Source organism: Ambystoma mexicanum, chromosome 13 (assembly GCF_040938575.1).
Source record: "Ambystoma mexicanum isolate Mex_15411 chromosome 13, UKY_AmexF1_1, whole genome shotgun sequence".
Classification (NCBI taxonomy): domain Eukaryota; kingdom Metazoa; phylum Chordata; class Amphibia; order Caudata; family Ambystomatidae; genus Ambystoma; species Ambystoma mexicanum.
The window spans coordinates 724933889-724953234 of record NC_090938.1 but is presented as its reverse complement, the minus strand read 5'-3'; the positions used below and the strand labels follow the sequence as shown (position 1 = coordinate 724953234).

The following is a 19346-nucleotide window of genomic DNA, read 5'->3' as shown; positions in this document are numbered from 1 at the left end:
TTCAACCTCTCCTGGTTGTCTCACACTTGGCCTCAGCTGGTGGAGTAGTCACAGGTGTGACTTTGGACAGTCCTCGGTGCTGGTGGGGCAGGTGGGGTAGGAATTTCCTTGTTGGTTGCACAGGAGTGATATCTATCTTCTTGGAAATGGCAGTTGGTAGTTCTTGTGGACTGGGTCTTATAGGTTCCCCCGTAACATCCTCTTGAGAGTCAGTTAAGGTACTCTCTGGCCTTCCTTGTCTGCTCCTGTTTCCGTTTACTGGGAGTCCTGGGGGTGCTTGATAGTACTCCAAGAGATTTTGCATCATTCCCCAGCAGGACTCTTCCAGGCACCTCACTTTGTACACTAACCGGTATCTTGACAGTCATGTTGCACTGGATGAGGGCTGGTAGTCTTGGAAGCATTTTGACAAGGCCTCCAACAATCTTAGTGAGGCCTTCATCCACCACTGTAATTCTGGCACTAGTGTCTCTAATGACAGCGGTCTCCTGACCATTTACAAGTACTGTCCTTGTATTCTTTTGTTAGCTGGAATAGAATTCTATACATCTAAATTCTGCTGTTCCCACAGACCCAGGGACACAAACGCTGGCCGAGACTCGTTTCCACTTGCTATATGTACTTCTACCTCTGGGGAGAAGGCTAAGGAGGCAGTATGGACCCCTGAAGGTTTACCCTTGCATCTGGATCCCCTTTCACATGGTCAGTTGACCCACAAGCATACCATTTTCCAAATGTTTTGACAAATGTCAGCTTCTGCGACCTCCCTCTCGGTTTCACTAGCCTGATTCGGTTTCCCCTGCGGCTTACCCTTATGTTTGTGGCCCTCTTTTGTATTGGAGGCATTATAATTCTGTCATCTTTCTTGTACTGTTTCCCCTCATCCTTTTTATGAGTGGCCCCAGAATCCTTGTGAATAGCCCTGTTGGCAACCCACAAGTCAGCAGCCTTCGCTAGCTTCTTGGGATCCAGCTCTTTAGAGTCAGCCGAGTGCTGTCTCAGAAGAGCAGGCATCAAAAATAGATTCCAACAATAGATTTCTCTTTCCTTCAAAAGTGTCAACTCTAACCCTTTTCCCAACCATCTAAGTTTTTGAAACATTAACACACCCAGGTAGCCCAAGGAGTACTATCATGCTTTTTGAGGGTCCTAAACCTCTTAAGGTACTGGGAAGGAGTTTTCTCAAAGCTAGCTTCACATTTTCATACTCCAATCTTTCAAGTTCCCCCACCTCCATTACAGCATCATTTGCAACCCTGGGGGAGCCTAGACAAAAGCCAAGGAATCAACCGATTCCCTGAAAAACCCAGAATCCCATAATTATACTCAAAAGCACCCAACCAATCCAAAATATCATGTTTCTCGCCATACATACTCGCAGCTTCCTTGGGCATCCATGGGCTCTTAGGACTGTCAGACCTAGAAGACTCTGGGATGGAAACATTTTCAAATTTTTCATTTCAAGTGCATATTCCATTTCTCTGAGTTTGATTTCTTGATGATCAAGTTTCATTTTTTCAACTGAGACAAATTCTGCACCCAGTACTGGACCTGGTAGGGTCCCTGTGGCTAAAGGTTGAGGCCTAAGCTTGTTGAGGTGCAGAGGGGCTCTCTTCCTGAGCTTCCAACTCTTCTGACTCTTCAATAACAGAGTTAGATGCTACATCATTATGATCCTCATCATTTTCCACATTTGCTGAAGGAGTAGGTGTAACAGATCTACCACTTAGACTTTGATAATCCAACAACCTTTCAATCAATTTCTTTCCTTTTAACAGGGAGATTCCTGTCCTTGCACATCTTTCAGTTGCTCTGTTAGAATGACCAGGGCTTCCTGTCTGAAGTTATCCATATCGGGCATAAAATGTGCTTTTCTAGTGGTGCTTAGCCTTGTGAATGTTACTATTTCAAGTAACGTAAAGTGGAACTCTCAATGTAACAAATAGACAATTTATCCTCACCGCTTGCCACCACGGTTAGGCAGAGTGTGTATGCAGTACCTGCTGAGACCACTACACGCAACTATGTCTACAGGTGTAAGCAAAACCAACCTTTGGTAGAAGTCTGTACTACAGTTTTTGGTAGCGGAGCGAGCTGAGCAGCCAGGGAATGTGAGATGTAAGGGTTTTACAAAGAGGGCTACAATCGCAGTTGTTCAAATATACTTAAACTCAAGGTTTCTTGGTTAAAAACGTATTCAACAGTCAGTTATAGAATATTCACTAGAAGGAGGCAGTTTAAAGATCATACACAAATATACTTCAGTACTGTAGGCATGTAAAATACTTTGAAGGAGGAGAAAAATGGCGTTCAAAATACTTTTATAGAGGCGCAAAAACAAATGGGTTTAGAACATTAAAGGATTACAATGCTCTTAAACAGTGCAGATACTTTGAGTTCACCAGAAGAGTCAATTCAATAGGAAAGGCCAAAGTCAATGGGCTAAAGATATGGATAGGTAAAAACGGTTCTGGTAAGTAAACAGTAAAGTCTCTTTAGAAGTAGTTTGTAGAAAGGATTATGAGGGTTCACAAGCTGATTAGGCCTTTTAGTTGCGAAGTTTCACACACTTTCACTGCAAGAGGTAAGTACTCTCTCGTTTCACAGTACCTTACAACAAAGAAAAAGATGAAGCTGAAGACGTCTGTTCCTGGCAGTTCCTGGGCCACAGTCGTGGGGACAAGAGGGAGGATGTCGGGACTCCTGCACTGCACGGGGACTGGTCATAAAGCTGGCAAATCTTCAATTCCTGGTAGCTGTAGTCCAGCACACAAACTAGTATCCTTCTCCCTGGTTATTCAGTTTCCTGCAGCACTCTGAGGAAAATACAACCAGCTCCGAGATGGTGTGCAGGTGGCTTAGTGTTGAGTTGCTTGGTCCCACCAACTCAACTCAAAGGGAGAAGTCGTCCTTGCAGGGCTTCTCTGTTGAGATGAACTTAGTGATTCGGTATCTGTAGCAGGGCTTCACCGGGCAAACCAACGGTCCAGGAGTTGCAGCAGCTGTCCTCTTCAAGCTTGTCTTCGGTTCTTTCGTTCCAGTGGTCGACTCTGCCTTCCAAGCCAAGACTTCCCTGTTATCCAGTTCCCTCCCATTCATTCCAGCCTAGCTGCCACTCACCCAGTTGGTGGCTGTCCTTGCCGGACAGTCAGCCAGCCAATCATGCCAGAGTGCATTTGGATCTCCTAGGAGACTAAGCACAGGGAGTTTTGGGCACCTCCCTCACTTCCTGCCCACTCCAGACACTCGGTGCCAGAGGCGGTCTTCAGTCCTGAAGCCCACCATAGGAACAAAGGGGCAAAACCTGGTTTGGCGTGCAGAGACAAACTCTAGAAGGACCTTTTCAAGAAGTAATGGTGAAAAAAAGACCGGGACCTGTTCAAACAAAGGGGGTTCAGACGCCATCTTGAAAAACATGGCTTCCGCAATTTTTAGCTACCGAAGCTACGAATAGTTTGCGGTTGGGGGAAAAAATCATGGTAGTTCTTTGTAAAACCACTGCCAACAGCCATTCTAAGAGGAAAGGGTAGCATTTGACTGCTACATGTAATTCAACACGCAGGGCATACTAGGTAACCCCTCAAGCACTATATTGTGAGATGGAGTGTACTGGGTCTAGGAATTTAAAGACTAGTAAGTCAATTTCACTTTCTCTGGGGAAACAGTAGTTTATCCCACAGAAGGTATTTAAACCTTGGGAGAGCCTGTAAGGCTTCCCTGTGTCACTGCACTGAGGGTGCTGTGTGACTTGCATGAAAAGATGCCTATGGAGTTGGCTTAAAACCCATAATCAAAGAATACAAGAGTAAAACACACATCAAAATACATGAGTGGTGGGGGAAAAAGGGGCACTCTCTCCAGGTAAAAAAAAAAAAAAAAAATCAAAGTCCTCAAAATCCAGCAAAGTTGCTGGGGGTCTCTAAGGTGAAGGGAATTGGCACAGTTTTGGGAATTCTCCCTGACGAACCACAGTCTGTTCAGATTCTGGCACAGCACTACTGCCATGTTCTATATCAACAAACGGGACACACACACACACGCACACGCTGATATCCCAAATGGCTGAGTGATTTTTGGCAAATCTTGTGACTAGCCTCCTAGTAGTAGTTGCAGAATCCAAGGAGAAACTGCAACTTCTTTAGAGATTGTGGTCAACACTCTGCATCTCTGAAAAATGGAAATTGTGTTTATTCTGGTAGGGCGGATATTCTATACTCTGGCCTGGTGGACAGATGTATAGAAGGCCAACCTATATTGTGACAGGTACAACTTTGGGGAGCTGTAGTCAAACCAGTTCAAGGTAGGAAGGTGAGTGGTCTAGGCTAAGTCTCAAGAGGTGGTAGCTTGCAAGGAGTTTACAATGAATACATACTGCAAAGCAGTCAAGGAACACACTTGGACAAACCAGTATATGTCCTCCAACGTATTCCTCATCTTCATCACATCTAGCTTTCGCTGCTTTCGGAAAGAAATTCTCGGCAGAGGCCGCTATGTTGCTGGCATCGAATCTGTCCCTTGAAGGCCTCTATCGAGTTTGATGTCATTGGATGTTCAAGTAGCACGCGCGGTGCCTGTTGGCCTCGGTTCCGTTTTTCTGCAGAACATGTTCTTTAGATTGGATGTTCCTCCAACATATTCCAAATCGCTCTCCCGGCCTGCCCTTCTGGAGAATTTCCTATGCGATTACAGCTTACGTTTCCGCAAGGCTATGTACAGTCAAGCAGGCATTAGATGTGTGCATTTCGCACGCTGTTGAGGAAAAAACAAACTGAGGCTTTGTGTGCCGTGCGTCCTATTTATAACATCCAGTGACGTCGCCCTCAACGGAGGCCTTCAAGGGACATCGACCCGACGCAGGACGCCCTGTACCGAAAAAGTTTCCGAAGTACACAGCTGTGGACATTACATGTCAAAGATGTGGAATACGTTGGAGGAACATCCAATCGAAAGAATGTTACCAGTTTGATCAGTAACTTGTTCTTCTTGCCACATCTTAGTACTAGTCTAAATGCTAACAGTAATATCAATGCCCACTGCATCCTAACTATTGATGTCACCTGGGGGTGTAGGAATTGTCTGTGTGACATCCCAAATGGGTGTTTGCTTTCTTACAGCCTGTTTGTCTATTTTGAAGATATTTGTGTTTCTATTATATTGATCTCTTCTAAAGAAAGCTTATTCAAATAACCCGTGAACACACAATTTTGTCAAGAAACCTTTTTGTTTGAGTACTTGTGTGAATCTTTGTATAACTGTTCTACTGCTCACATTGACCCATCTTGAGATGAGCCTGGCTGCTCAGCCACACTACTAACCTGTGTAGTTCAGACTTATACCAAATGTTGGGTCCTATTGCCAGGAGGCTACGGTTGATGTAGTGCAGCCTAAGGGTACTACCCCAAAATCTTTACCTAACAAATGTGTTCCCAACTTCGAGTGCTTGTGTGAGCATGCTTTTATAAAAGTTAGCTAACTTTTAAAGTGAGTTCAGGGGGCAGGTAAGTATCTCTAACTCACCCCCTGTACTCCGATTCTTCTGCCAGCCTCAGCCCTTGTTCCCCAGGGTTTGCAGGTTCGAGCAAATCTCCGGTGGGTGCCTGATGCTGGTGCAAGGACTCGGGAGTGGAAGAATGCAGCAACAGCAAAACGCGATGCAGGGGCCCTCTCAGGACAGGAATGGACGCAGGTAAGCAATTTTGGACGACAGTTACCGATGAACAGCAACACAAAGGGACACACTTGTCATGGTCAGACTTTCCCTTCTATCTTGGGGTCCCCATGATGCAAGGACCACAGAAATTTGCAGAGGTAAGTCCCAAGCTGAGGATCCCCCAAATTCCAGGTCTCGACTCGGAATGGCGATGTCTGTTGCACAGTTGGCCAAACCCAGAGCTGTCGGCCACACACTGTTCCTGGCGCACTTGCAAAGGCTCTTCTTTATTCGTAGGACTGAGCCGACATCAAACATAGCCCCTTGGCAGGACTGCTGGAGATCACCTTCAAGAGAGGGCTTGCCCAGGACAGCAGCTGAAGTTGTCGCCAAGCCTTCTTCCGATGGGTCTCTGGTTTCCTCGCAGGTGGACTGCAGTCTTGGCACCCTCAGTTTCTTCCAGGAACTCTCTGGAGTGCGTGCAGTGGTCCTCTCCAGAAGCATCTGCGTTCCCAGGCACTGGAAGTCCATATAGGGATTGTCCTGGCCTCACAGGCCAGGAAGAAGGCTAAAAGACAAGATGGCCATGTTTGACCACTACCGCAGTTGGTAGCCAAACGCGGTAAGGCTAAAACAAAATGCACCAAAAATTGTAAAACGTCACTGCTGCCACCCGCTTGTCCATTTAGCACACCAGAGTAACCAATAATCCTCTGTTAGTCTAGGGCAAAACAAAACGTGTACCCTATTGCACTGCATTTTAAGATGCATTGTACAATGATAAAAAGTAACCACAAGTGATGAGTTACTAAAAGTAGTAACAAAGTAACTAGAGTAAGGGAAACAATGTTTCCCAGTACTGACAGCCTGAAGGACATGTCCGTTTCCGATGAGCAAAAGCCAGTGTAGTGAAGCTTAAGGCTTCAATACCCAAACAGGTCAGATACAAAAATAAAAGCAAAAAGATTGGGGGTCCATAGCGGAAGAAAAGGTGCAGTAAACGGATCTTCCCTAACAAATGTGGGCCTCATTGGACATGTGAAGATGAAGGGTCTTTTTATAGTGTGTGTGTGTGGGGGAGCGGGGGAATAGGGGTGGTTTCATTATCACATGCTTTGGAACTGCTCGTTCGTGGAGTTTGTTCTGAAGTGATGGATTGGATGAACATGATAATCGGCAAGGGCACCATTGGTCACAGACCCTCCCCCAGCCCCTCAGACCATTCTCTTTATGGATCTGAGAATTTCAGATTTTGGTAAGGGTCATAGCAGCTAGATTAATTAAGCTTTAATTGTAGCAAGGAAACACATATTCAAATAACGAGGAAAAGTCTGGAAAAAACCAGTAGTTAACTGGATCACAGACCTTCAAGTATTGCATCGTTATTTCTTTTATTTGCGTTTCTTTCAGCATACAAAGCCCAGAGGCATCTAGGTACTAGTTATTGAAAAGTACAAGAATACTCCTCTTGGTTAGACAGAATACAAACTAGCAAAGCCTCACCTCATCTGAGTTATATTTTGCTGTTCCTGATCGACTGAGTACGTACATATCTGTTTGTAGTTGATTTTTTTTGTATTGCTTTGTTAGGGTCTGCATGCAAGGTCTGTCTCATACCTTAACTGCAGTTTAAAAGTTATGTTTGCAATTGATTTAATTGGACAGCGACATATTACTGAAAATGCCAAAGGGGAATGAACTATTATAAAAGGTATGGGGGTGGAGGGTTTCAGGGTATATGTATTTGTATATTTGTGGGACAGTTTGCAAACAGTTATTTATGTACGATTTTATTAAACTAATAAGTGGAACATTTAAAAAAAGAGAATATTATGGGATGGCTATTTATCTTGTCCGCTTTCTCTTTACCTCTAGGATGTGAAGAGCATCTTGGGCAGGTAAGTCTCCTCTGGCCATGGTGTACTCTCAATGTGGACTCCCTTTCATCCTGGTAGGTGTTTTTTGTTCCTCACGTTTATTGCACTCTACAGACAGTGGCTCCACCTTAACTAAATGAATAGTCCTTCACTGTGAGCTTGGAGAGGAGAGAGAGGCTTGCAGGTGGTAATAGTACTGCGTACCATCTGGGGTATAAAGGGTTAGACTGGAAGGAAGGGCACTGCACTGTGAGCTTGGAGGTGAGAGGCTCGCAAGGGGCAATAGTAAAAGTCTATATTTTTAGATCACACATAGGGATGCATTCCTACATGTGATTTTAGAAAAAAAAAAAATCTCACTAATGCATTCCTGTGCGCGATTTAGAAATCTAGACTGTGCTTTACCGTTACCCCTTACAAGCCTCACGTTAAAGCAAGAGTTTTCTACCTGTGTGTGAACACCCTTGTAGGTCACTGTCAGCTGACCAGAATCCTACACCAGCAGTGATTATGAAAAGCCTAATTGACAAAAAAACTAGAAAAGGAATAGATTAGGAAAACCTCAGCATTTGGCATCCCTCAGACTCTGAAATATTTATAATCCAACCAATCTAATCTGGCTGGAATATCCAAACGCCTAATCCTTTATATCTAACTCCTAGTAGGATTCCATAGCCCACTAGCTCTTACCCGGGTGGTCTTATTTACACTGTCTCACAGTATTGGTTCCTCTTCCTCCTGCCACCCCTGTATGTCTATTTGTTCTGATTTGAGTGGTGCTGTCTACCCATCTGTTGTATGCGGGACCTGCTTCCCCCTTCCTTTCATGTATATTAATTTAGAGCCTTCCTAAGACCGCCCCACACCCCCCTAATCTCCCTGTTGAGACACCCCTTACTCTTGCCTTTTGGTTGCTGAGAGTTTTATATAACATCTTTGTCTAATTCTCAGGTGTGCTCGAGTGAAGCCTCTGAAGCCCAAAGAAGATGGCTCTGGTACAGAGACGACGCTGCTGCGCGCCAGGCGACATGCCCACCTGCGGGAAAAGATTGCAGAATTAAAAGGTAGATATGTGGCCAGGCTCATGTTGGTCAGGAAGGATTATCCAACCATTTTAGTGCACTTATTTAATTAAAATGCATGTAAATGTACACATCTTAATGAAAAACGAGTATACATATGTATTGTACTTGCTTACGGCAACCCCCTGCATAGCAATCAGTGGAGCTCATCAGTGGTTGAGTCCGAGTGAGGCTGGCTGTTTGGTGGGCGAGAGCTAGTTAACCTGGCCGCTATTAACTGCTGCACTGAGATCTTTGAGGCATTCCTTACATTGCCATGGTGTTCCCTTTTTTGTTTTTAAGTTTTTTTTTGTGAATGCAGTGCTAAGACTGTGTGGACATGTGGACTAGGGTTGTGGTCCACAGTGATGATGCATAATGGGCAACGATCTTTGTCCCGTTTCTTTTTTTGCTTTTCGACATGTTGATTTCCAGTCTTGCTATGATTGCATCTTGACTAGGTACAGGTGGGGTTGGGTTGCCACAACCTTGTATGTGATCTATTTTTACAGATTATTCGTGCTGGTTTCAAGGTTGGGGGGGGGGGGAAATGTGGTCAAACATTTTGATGCTGATGATTTTTGAGGTGTCATGGTTGAGGAGAATGTCAGAGGTAGGTTTCTACTTCCGGCTGGGCAAGAACCTGGGACTACTACAGGCTGACAAGGTTTACCCGAAAGGTTTCATTTTGTGCAGTCAAGCTAACATTTCACCAATAATGCACTCGTTGAGTTGTACATCAACTCATCCAATTTAGCTAAATAAATAGTGCTGTGAAAAAAGATGAATTGTAAAATGAAACTGTAAATATTTTATTATCAGCAAGTCAAAATAACTGAAAAAAGGAGAAATGGAAGGATTCACAAAATCATGAACGAATTGGAGGGTGCATTTTTGTGGGGGTGCACTTTTAACACCTTAATCCAAACCAGCCCTACCACGTAAGAAGCGCGTACACGGTTGTATTTGAAACAAGTGTATTGTACAAAAGCTCTGGCCAGGGGTTAGATGGTGTTGCAGGACCAAACCTATCCACGTCTCAACAATGTAACATCAGTTGGCAGTTTATGTATTTTTTTGTAACAAAGCACTCCAAGATAAATATTTACACTCACTTTATTACTCTCCACCCACCAAATATGATTGGACAACACCTTTTCAAAGAAATCCCATCTTTCCCCAATTTTTCCATTTTCATTGGCCAGGCTGATCTTCTAATCTTATTTTAAACCTCACCTTGGGATTGCTCGTATTCGGTCCTGACATTGGTGCATAGTTTAAACCTTACTATTGAAAACATAATTCATTGCTAGCAATAACTGACCTAAAACCTTTAATCTTAAAGTATGATTGCACATGTTATCGCTGACTTATTTTAGCAAATAGAGGACGGTCTGCTTAACAATTATTTCCCTTGAACTATAGATGGCCATCTCCATTCCACAGCCTTCTGGTGCCTTTAAAAGACCTAAGTTTGTGCAGCTATGTACAACCTCTGATGACCTGGAGAAATATTTATCCAAACAAATGACTAATATCCTCTTAAGATTTTAATAGAAATGGTAAAATAACATCTGTTCCCGTGCAGCTTTTCCAATCTACAAGGCTCCCACTTAATCACACAAATTGAAACTCCTAAATAGCAGTTAGCTTATCCGTCTTTTACTACTGCCCAGAACTAGCTTGGTCACACTCCGAAACCTCAGGAGATTATAGCTACTATCTGTGAGAGTTATCAGACCATAAACTCAAGGCTGTTTCTGCAGATGCTGACCACAAAAGGTTGGTATTACTAGTTTACCTGCCTTCTGTGTCTGAAAGACGGTTTATAAATCAAAGTGCATTTTGCAATAGAGCCCTAACCACTATGTTCTGATTCTTTGTAAAAGGGCACTTATATTGAGATTAATGAATTGCCCATTATTTCTATAGGTACATGTATGTTTTTACATTTGGTATCTCTCTGAGCACACACAAGCTAATATTGTATCAGTTCTGAACAAAAAGTAAACCAAGCTCAATGTGACATACCCCCAGCCATCAATATGGCACTCGGAATATGATTACCTCATAATAGAAGGGAACCTCTTTGACCATCCCGACAGTCACAATGGGCAATAAAAGGAGAACCAGTCTTCTACCATTTTGCTTTGGAAAACATTATAATACACATAAACAATTCATATAAAATAAACCAAAAAGCTATTATATTAAATGGAGACCTGTATCATGCCTTTTTTTTCATTTTAAATAAATTGCAAAAAAGTTTTTGTGATGAAAAGGCAGGCTCCCTGATTCATGGAATTATTTGCGCCGAAAACCGGGGATTTGTGCGCCATTCTGCACCCAAATCCCCATTTGTCAAACGGGGATTTGCGGGCAGAATGGTGCACAAATCCCCGGTTTTCGCTGCAAATAATTCCATGAATCAGGCAGAGAATGTGTGACTTTGACCCTGCCCTTCCTACAGTGGAAACTGAACTGTTCTGCAGCCATGACTGCAAGGGCTGTTCTATACCATGTGTTGGAGGTCGTCATGACGGATGTACATATGTTGGTGTGTTTAGTTTTGCTTACTTGTGATTTTCATTGTTTAGAGTTGGTTCAAGGTCAAATAAAAATTAGTTAATTTGTATACATTCTGATTAACTTGTCTGTGTTGCTTTTTTAATAATGTGGGGGGGGGGGGCGCGACCCATCTCACCCTACCCCACACCTATATTTTACTAAAAGGTGTCCAAATAAATTGGTAAAACAAACCGGTAAGCTCTCAATTTGTTATTTTAAATGTGCTCATTTGTACAGATTCCTTCATCGCCAAGTCTAAGCATTACTGCTTAACCACACTATCGTGATAGTTTGGTTAGACAGCGTTGTGCTGCTCACCAGAATAGAATGGCCTCTTAGAATCTGTTGCCATGACTGATTCTGAAAATTATATTGACAGCCTCAGGAGAGTACAGGGAGCTACAAAAGGCCAATAAAGACATTTCCCAAGAGTGGTGGAAAAGGGGCCCTTTCGGCCTCTGAATAGTTGGAATACAGGTACGGCAGTACCTGTGAAACAGGCCAACAATGGCCCAGGCATATCGGTGTCTCCAGACTTCTGGACTTTGACTGGCTTAGATACCCATTTAACTTCACGTCTGCTGGAGCCTGACACTTGGAACCAACCGCTTTTGGTTTTGTGGCGTTGGGGTAATCTCGTAAGTTTGTTTCAGTGCATGGAGTGCTCTCCCAATTAAGTAAATTGCAATTGTTCGGATTTGAGATCCCCAGATAGGGGTCAATGCAGTACCTCGGATATCCCTTTTTTAAAAATCCCTCCCGAAGTGTTGCTTGCGAGGACAGAGCGCCAGTATTGGGCTCAAAATAGGTCCTTTTATCGGATACAGTGGCATGATATTCCTGATCCAATAAAGAGGCTACATTATCTGCGATTGTAAGGCCCTTGTCCTTTACTGTGTGCTGAGAATGTTAAGATCTGAAAGAGATCTGTGGGTGTGTGACCTTCCCTATGGGATGCTGAAACGGCACAATTGGTCAACAAAGGTGTTGGAGGTGCAGTGGTGGGAGCTGAAGGGGGGGGGGCAATAGGTGAATTTGGGGGGGGGCAGTTGGAGGGTAGGCATATGACTGGGGGTGCAGTAGTGGGATCTGGACGGCAGGCATTGGGTGTAGGGTAGGGAGTGCGGGTGCAGCGGTGGGTGCTAGAGGGGAGGTGTTGGGGAAGGGCAGGGAGTGCAGTGTTCAGTGGCAGGAGGAAGGGAGGCATTAGGTGAAGGGCAGTCGTGGGAGCTGGTTGGGGAGGCATTATGGAAGGGGCAGGGAATGGGGATGAGGTGGCGAGAGGGGGGGGGGCATTGGGGTAATGGAGTGTGGGTGCTTTCGAGGGGGCATTGGGGGGGAGGGGGGAGGGCAGGGAGTGCTGGGCTTGTTTTACAGCGAACAGATGGTATCTAATACATTACTTGTTTTTTCTTTTACTACAGAAACATTTCCTGCAGAAATGGGTAAGTTTGGTTAATATACTTTATTTAACATACTTCAATCTCTCGCTTGTCTGATGTCACAAACTCTTAATTTTCTTTTCTTTCAGAATGGGGATATTTGAAATCCTATGAACGTGAGTACATATTATATATCCTAAACTCTAATCCTCCATGGGTATTTCTGGAACTAGTGTCACAGGGAGGCACAGCATGAGTCGCATGCAGCTACACACTGTCATAGGCAAGGAACACGAGTCTGAGTCACCATTAGGTGAGGGAGCTTGAGTCCCCTTCAGAAACACTTGGTTGTAGTTGAGGAACATGAGTCCGTTACCAGTAGATGAGGTGGTATGAGTTACCCTGTGGGACACACTGGTTGTACAAAAGGGTCATGAGTCACAAGGACTCGTTAAGAGTCAAAGGGGAGGTGGGGGCATTATTTAGTCACCCTTAATCAGAGAGCTGACATTCAGCTGAGGTCATACAAAGAGATGGCCTTGCTCTATTTGGGGGTCGACTGAATTTCAGCGAAGACCATGATTTATCTGGCGGGGTGGCCGGGCCACGGGCCACACATTTAGGTATACAGAAAAAATTATGGTACGCACACCCTATTGCTAAAGTGGTTAAGGAATGTCACGGCACTAGAAGTCGTAAATACAAACCTACAAAAGTGTTCTAAGTGAATGGGCACTCCCGTCCCCTGCACACTACCTATACTAACACTGTGGTCAGCCACACATTTAGTTCAGTGTGCCTGTATACAAAGATTACTGCCCTTATAGAAGCACAGTTTACCATCAATGCGCCTTTCATGTCGCTGATTCATTGAAGATTTTACAGGCACTTAAGATCATTTTAGGTTCACTTTCCAACATTTTCTAATCCTGATCATTTTAGAAAGTGTTTTAGTTGTTGCGGGTAATTTCTTGTCTCAGAGCAGCTCCCAGATTTTTGAGAACATGTGTTGAGATGGAATTTGAGAGGCCAACCTATGATGGTAAACAAGACACTCCAGTCTAACCAGAGTCGATCAAGGCAGTTAGGAAGGCTTGGGCTCTAGAGTGGTGTGAGCAGTCTAGGGCTATAATGACCCACAGAACGCCAATAATTCCACTGAGACCGAGAAGTAAAAAAATATACATAGATTTATTACTTGTGTGCGTCGGGGGTGTGACAGTCTGCTTTAGAAGTCTTTCTAAAGCAGGCTTTTTTTCATTGTTTTTTTTAGAAAACTATTATTTGGCTTAAATGCAACTGGTGGATGGCAGCAGGATACCCAAATCATACAGGGTGTCATGCTGAACTAAAGGCAGTAGGCAGGAAGAACTGACAAGAGGCAGACAGGGAAAAGGCAAGGAAGCAACAGTAACAGGAATCGGGTGGGTGGGGGTCGTGGGTCTGGGGCAAAGCAAAAGCACAGAAGTAACGGGTAAGAAGGCCTGCCGAAAGGCAGAAATCGGCATCAGGAACTAAGAAAACTGGCAGAGTGGCAGCCGGAAAAGCAAGAACTGCACACTGAAGGATCAGGAGTCCGAACACACCGGTGAACTTTAAGACGTGCTAACCTCTCAGCTACAATGCCTGTATTACTGGTGCTGTAGTCGCACTGCCTCCCAGTCCAAGCAGGTACTCTAGGCTTTCAAAGATACAGGTGGTAAAAATACCATACATCTCTTGGTGCATGCACCTGAGAGGCTGGTTCCCATGATCGATCAGAAGGAGCGTACCCCTGCCAGTCAATAGGATGGCACAGACGTCCATGACTAAGGTGGGAATATCAAATGGTTTGTAGCTTGTATTCAGGACCATCAGTCAAATTCAATGGAGCAGAACAAGTCTGTTTTTCTGTAAGTATCGCCTTCAAGAGTGATGCATGAAAAATGGGGTGAACCTGCCAATGTTTAGGCAACAGAGGATCGTAGTGTTAACACAGTAAAAGGTCCTAAAAAGTGGGTACCCGTTTAACCTGTAACTTACGAAGCGCCAAAGAGGACAGCCAAATTTGGTCACCAGTGGAGAACACGGTTTCTGGCGATCTTCGTTTATCTGCCTGATTTTTGTCTTCTCTTGGTTCCTTGAAGAGTTTCTTCCACAATATGGTGCACTTTCTGTAACTTGGTCACCAAGATGTCAGCTGATTACGGAAGAATGAAAGCTCTGCATAGGCAGTGTCTTAGGATGTTGCTCATAGGTGCAGTAGAAGGGTGAACAGTTCGTATAGGTGAGTACTGAATTGTTATAGGCCACTTCGGCTGTGGCAAAGTACTAGCTCCAATCGTCTTGGTGTGAAACCATGGCAACAAAGGACACCAGTTCAGCAGTTTGAGCGGAATGACGCTGTCTGGCATGATGGCAGACAACAGTGAGCCGCATGCGCCGATGAACGGCCTGTCTAGGCAAATGCTGCGGGCTCAGCCACCAACCACAGCACATTTCTGAAGGCTCAGCAGCCAAGGATCCTCTAGTAGGGTTTGGGACTGGTTGTTCCACTGGTCCAAAGGTTGAAGCACTGATTTCTTGCTTCTTGAGAGCAAGACTGAGGAGCAGGGCTTCACTGGGTCTTGGCTGGAGATAATGGTCCTCAGCTGCAAAGGTCCTCCTCGGATCTTAAGCAGCCTACACTTTTTTTTTTTAAATCGATTTAGATTTTTACAAAAGAAGAAAACTTTCTTTGCTGCCTAAAAGAAGGAAGTGTCGTTTCCTGTGTACAAGTAGCTTTCACAGACAAGTGTTTGACACAAATTCACTTTGCTGAATTTGCAGAGTTTTCTCCAAAGCGATGGTTATTAGCGTGGTAGCTGCTCGTTTTGGCACCCGTGATCAGGCGATTCCACCAGATGTTGTTGTCGACAACGTAAGAAGATTTGTACACGGGGCCGAGGAAGGTCTCTTTCATGGTCAATGGACGGACATGCCATCAAAAGATGTTAGTTTCTGTGGCTTGCGGGTCTCTGCAAAGTCTACAAGATTTTTCTTTAGAAGCGGCTCGAATTGCCAGGACTTCCTGGGTAGGTAGGAGGTTTAAACAGGCTTTCAGCAGAGTTCTCATGAGGCGCTTGTTTGGATATTTCGTGCAGTACTCCATCGGTTGCTTTAGTTTATTGTAGACTGGTGGCAGATGAGTTAATAGCTTGTTCGAGACAGAGTTGTCGTTTGTTTTTATCCAATCAAGCCATTCCATTTTTGTTTTTATTCTCATGGGATTCTTGATTAGTTCCTCTTCTGAACAGGCTATTTCTCGCAGCGTAAGCTTTTGTTTATCAGCCCAGTTGTTTAGGGATTTATTACCTCCCTTAGATATTTCTTCGGATTTCATCTTGTATATTTCCAGGCTATCTTGGTTTCGTATTTTCCTGTAGAGCTGAATTGAACTCTGAGCCACAACTGCATCCATGGAGAGCAACCCAAGTTCGCGTCTTATGGGTGCCACAGCTGTCGATTTTGGCAAGCCTAATGTAGCCCTCCAAATGAAAGCTTCTAGTTTTGTCCATAGGGTCGTTGGGATTGAGAGATTGGCATCCCTGCCATATGTCAATGCTGGAATTATTTTTGACTTGTAAAATTGGATTGCTGGAAGAAGGCTGAATTTGCTGTATTTTCTATCGACTGTGCGTAGTTGGGCTGTTTATTTAGACCACAGAGATTTCTGCATGCTTAGAGATTTTTTCGAACTGTCAATGACAACTCCCAGATATTTGAATGATGGGACGATTTCAATTTTCGATTGGTTCAAAAACCACTTCAATGATTCTTTTTTTTGTTTTTTTTCCCCTGCTTTTGCAGAATTAGTATTTTTGTTTTAGAGTTAATCTCCAGATTGTTATGATATTATATGGCATTTGTAACGCGCCTATACACAAGTGTTTCAAGGCGCGATGAGGCAGGGAGGGGGGGGAACGGGGGGAAGACAGACAACGATCCTACTAGGCCAGGTGTCATTCAGATCGCGCAAGTGCAGGGGTAGGGGGAAGGGAAGAAGTGCAAGGGGGGGAAGTGCAGTACAAGGTAAGTAGAATAAAATAAATAATAAATAAATGAGGGCCAGCTGGTGGAAAGTGCAAGGTAAGTGGAGGTAAGTGCTGGGAAGGGGGGCTGGAGGGATACAGAGACAGTCCCGCAGTGCAGGGGTTGCCAGGGAGGCAGTGCAAGTGGAGAGTGGCTGGGCCCGGGGTCGGGGAGAGTGGCCCAGTTGCAGATTCAGTGCAGTTTCAGCGAAGAATTAGCAGGGGAGAGGGAGAGAGAAAGCAGAAGCAAAGAGGAATGTTTTGAGGTGCTTCCTGAACCGGAGATGGTTCTCAAGTTTCAGGGAGGCAGGAAAGGCTGTTCCAGAGGGAGGCCCCTGCCGCGGAGAGAGATCTACCCCCAGCACGTTGCTTCGAGAAGCGGCTGACCCTGAGGGAGTTGGAGACGGATGACCGAAGGGATCGGGAAGGAAGATATTTAGGAAGAGAGTTGAAGGTATTTAGGCCCCAGGCCCCAGAAGGCCTTGTGGACCATGCAGAGGGTTTTGAACTTTATCCTCGCAGCCACTGGGAGCCAGTGTAGAGATTTCAATCCTGAAGAGATACGGTCCCTGGGCTTGAGGCCAAGGACAAGTCTCGCAGTTCTGTTCTGGATGAGCTACAGAGGGCGGATAGTGGAGGCAGGCAGATTAAGATAGAGGCTGTTACAGTAGTCCAGCTTCGAGAGAACTAGGGCTCGGGAGACGGGGGAAGGAGAGGAAGGGAAGAATACCTCTGAGGAGGTGCAGCTGGTAGTGTGACTTCTTAGAGACGTTGGATATATGCGGAGAGAAGGAGAGTGTGGAGTCGAAGATAACCCCAAGGTTTTTTGCCTTGCAGGTAGGAACAGGAAGAGGGCCAAGAGAGGCAGGCCAGAGAGCTGCAGGGAAGGAGGGGGTGGGTGTGCCAATGAGTAGAATCTCAGTCTTACTGGCATTAAGGCAGAGGTCATTGGCGGCACACCACTCCTGGATGGCAGACAGACAGTCAGATGAGGGTAGGAGAGGAGGAGGCCGAGGGTAGCCTGAAAATGAGCTGGGTATCGTCCGCATAGCACTGAAAGTTGGGGCAGAGAGCGGCGATGCGGTGGGCAAGGAGTGCAGATACTGGTTGAAAAGCCACGGGGAAAGATTAGATCCCTGGGGGACACCACAGGTTGAGAAAAAGATGTCAGAGAGGAAGGACCCCAGTTGGACCTGGGAGGGTCGATTGGAGAGGAAAGAGGTCAGCCACGCCAGAGCCTGACCAGTGATACCCAGATTATCACGGAGACGGTTGAGCAGGATGGCATGGTTGACCGTGTCGAAGGCAGGGGAGAGATCGAGCAGGATGAGAACACACGGAGTGTTGGAGTCGAGATTCAAGAGCAGGTCCTCACGGATGTTCAGGAGAGCAGTTTCCGTGCTTCTGGCAGCTCTGAAGCCAGATTGATGGTCATGAAGACTTCCAACAGATTCAGCATGGAGGTTAAGCTGGGAGATGGCCAGTTTCTCCAGGAGCTTGCCCAGGAAGGGAGTGATGGAGATTGGGCGATAGTTAGCCGGGCAGGAGGGGTCAGAAGAGGGTGCACAAGGGAGTGCTTAAGGGGGGATGGGAAGACTCCAGAGACGAAGGAGTGGTTGCAAAAGTCAGCCAGAGCCAGGGAGTCGATGTGGGCCTTGATAGTTTTGGAGGAACAGGGGTGAACCTGTTTAGACGAGACTTTCATAGATCGGACTTGTCTGGAAACCTCATCCGCAGAAAAAAGGGGAAAGGCAGAGCAGGAGGGAGGAGGGGTGGCTGCAGAAGGGCCAGAGGAAGAGGCGGGAAGGGAGGGAGGGAGGTGATAGGAGGAGAGTGAGGACAGGATGTCCTGAGTTTTAGAGATAGTGAGAGGCCAGTGCAGTGCAGAGGGCCTGGGAGGGGACAGGAGAGGTAGAGACAGCAGCAGGGTTGGCAAGCTCCTTGCAGATGTTAAAGAGTTATGCCGAGTTGTTGGATGCCGCAGAGATGCGGGCTTGGATAAGGGCTCACTTCTTGGTGAGAACGGGGAGACGGTATTGCCTTTGGAGCAAGCGGCAGGCCAGTTTGTCAGAGGATGAACATGAGGCACGCCATTTCCTCTCTGCCACCCTGCACTTGTGTTTAAGGGTGATAAGGTCCGAGTCATACCAGGAGTTACATTTGGCTTTGGGCTTCAGGCAGACTCGCATGACAGGGGCAAGGATATCAAGAGTATCAGGTATAGCAGAGTGGAGCATGGAGAGGACTGTCAGGGTGGGAGTCAGCCGAAGGGGGAGGAGAGGGCGAGAAGGTGGTAGCGAAAGCCTCAACTGACACGCGCTTCATGGGTCGGATGACCGAGAAGGTGGGTGGCAGTGATGAGGGTGGCATTGCCTGTGGGGTAGGGAGGGTGAGGTGGGAGGATAGCAGAAAGTGATCACTCCAGGAGAGAGGAGTGGAGAGAGGGACGGAGAGGGGAAGGTCGGAAGAGATCAGAGCATCAAGAGTGTGCCCTGCAGAATGCGTAGGTCACAAGAGAGTCGCAGAGGTCACGAAAGAGTCCCATGGGGGGACAGGAGGCATCCAAGTGGATGTTGAAGTCGCCAAGAAGGAGGAGTTGAGTGGTTGAGGACAGGAGTGAGGAGGAGAGGTCAGCCCACTCAGAGAGGAAGGAGGAGATTTGACCAGGTGGTCGATAGTGGCCACGGTAAGGGAATGGCTAGGAGAGAGAGAGAGAGGCGGCAGACAAGGCATTCGAAAGAGGAGTAGGACTGCGTAGG

The 19346-nt window shown here is 45.8% G+C and overlaps 1 protein-coding gene across 1 annotated transcript in view; it reads left to right on the top strand.

The window, feature by feature from the left end:
- The window catches only part of LOC138521812 (E3 ubiquitin-protein ligase TRIM39-like), a 187275-nt gene that overhangs the window by 76803 nt on the left and 91126 nt on the right, over nt 1-19346 (top strand). The window contains exons 4-7 of the mRNA XM_069634928.1: nt 7526-7548; nt 8479-8591; nt 12581-12601; nt 12688-12714. Coding sequence (XP_069491029.1) covers nt 7526-7548; nt 8479-8591; nt 12581-12601; nt 12688-12714 — 184 coding nt within the window. The remainder of the gene's footprint in view (nt 1-7525; nt 7549-8478; nt 8592-12580; nt 12602-12687; nt 12715-19346) is intronic.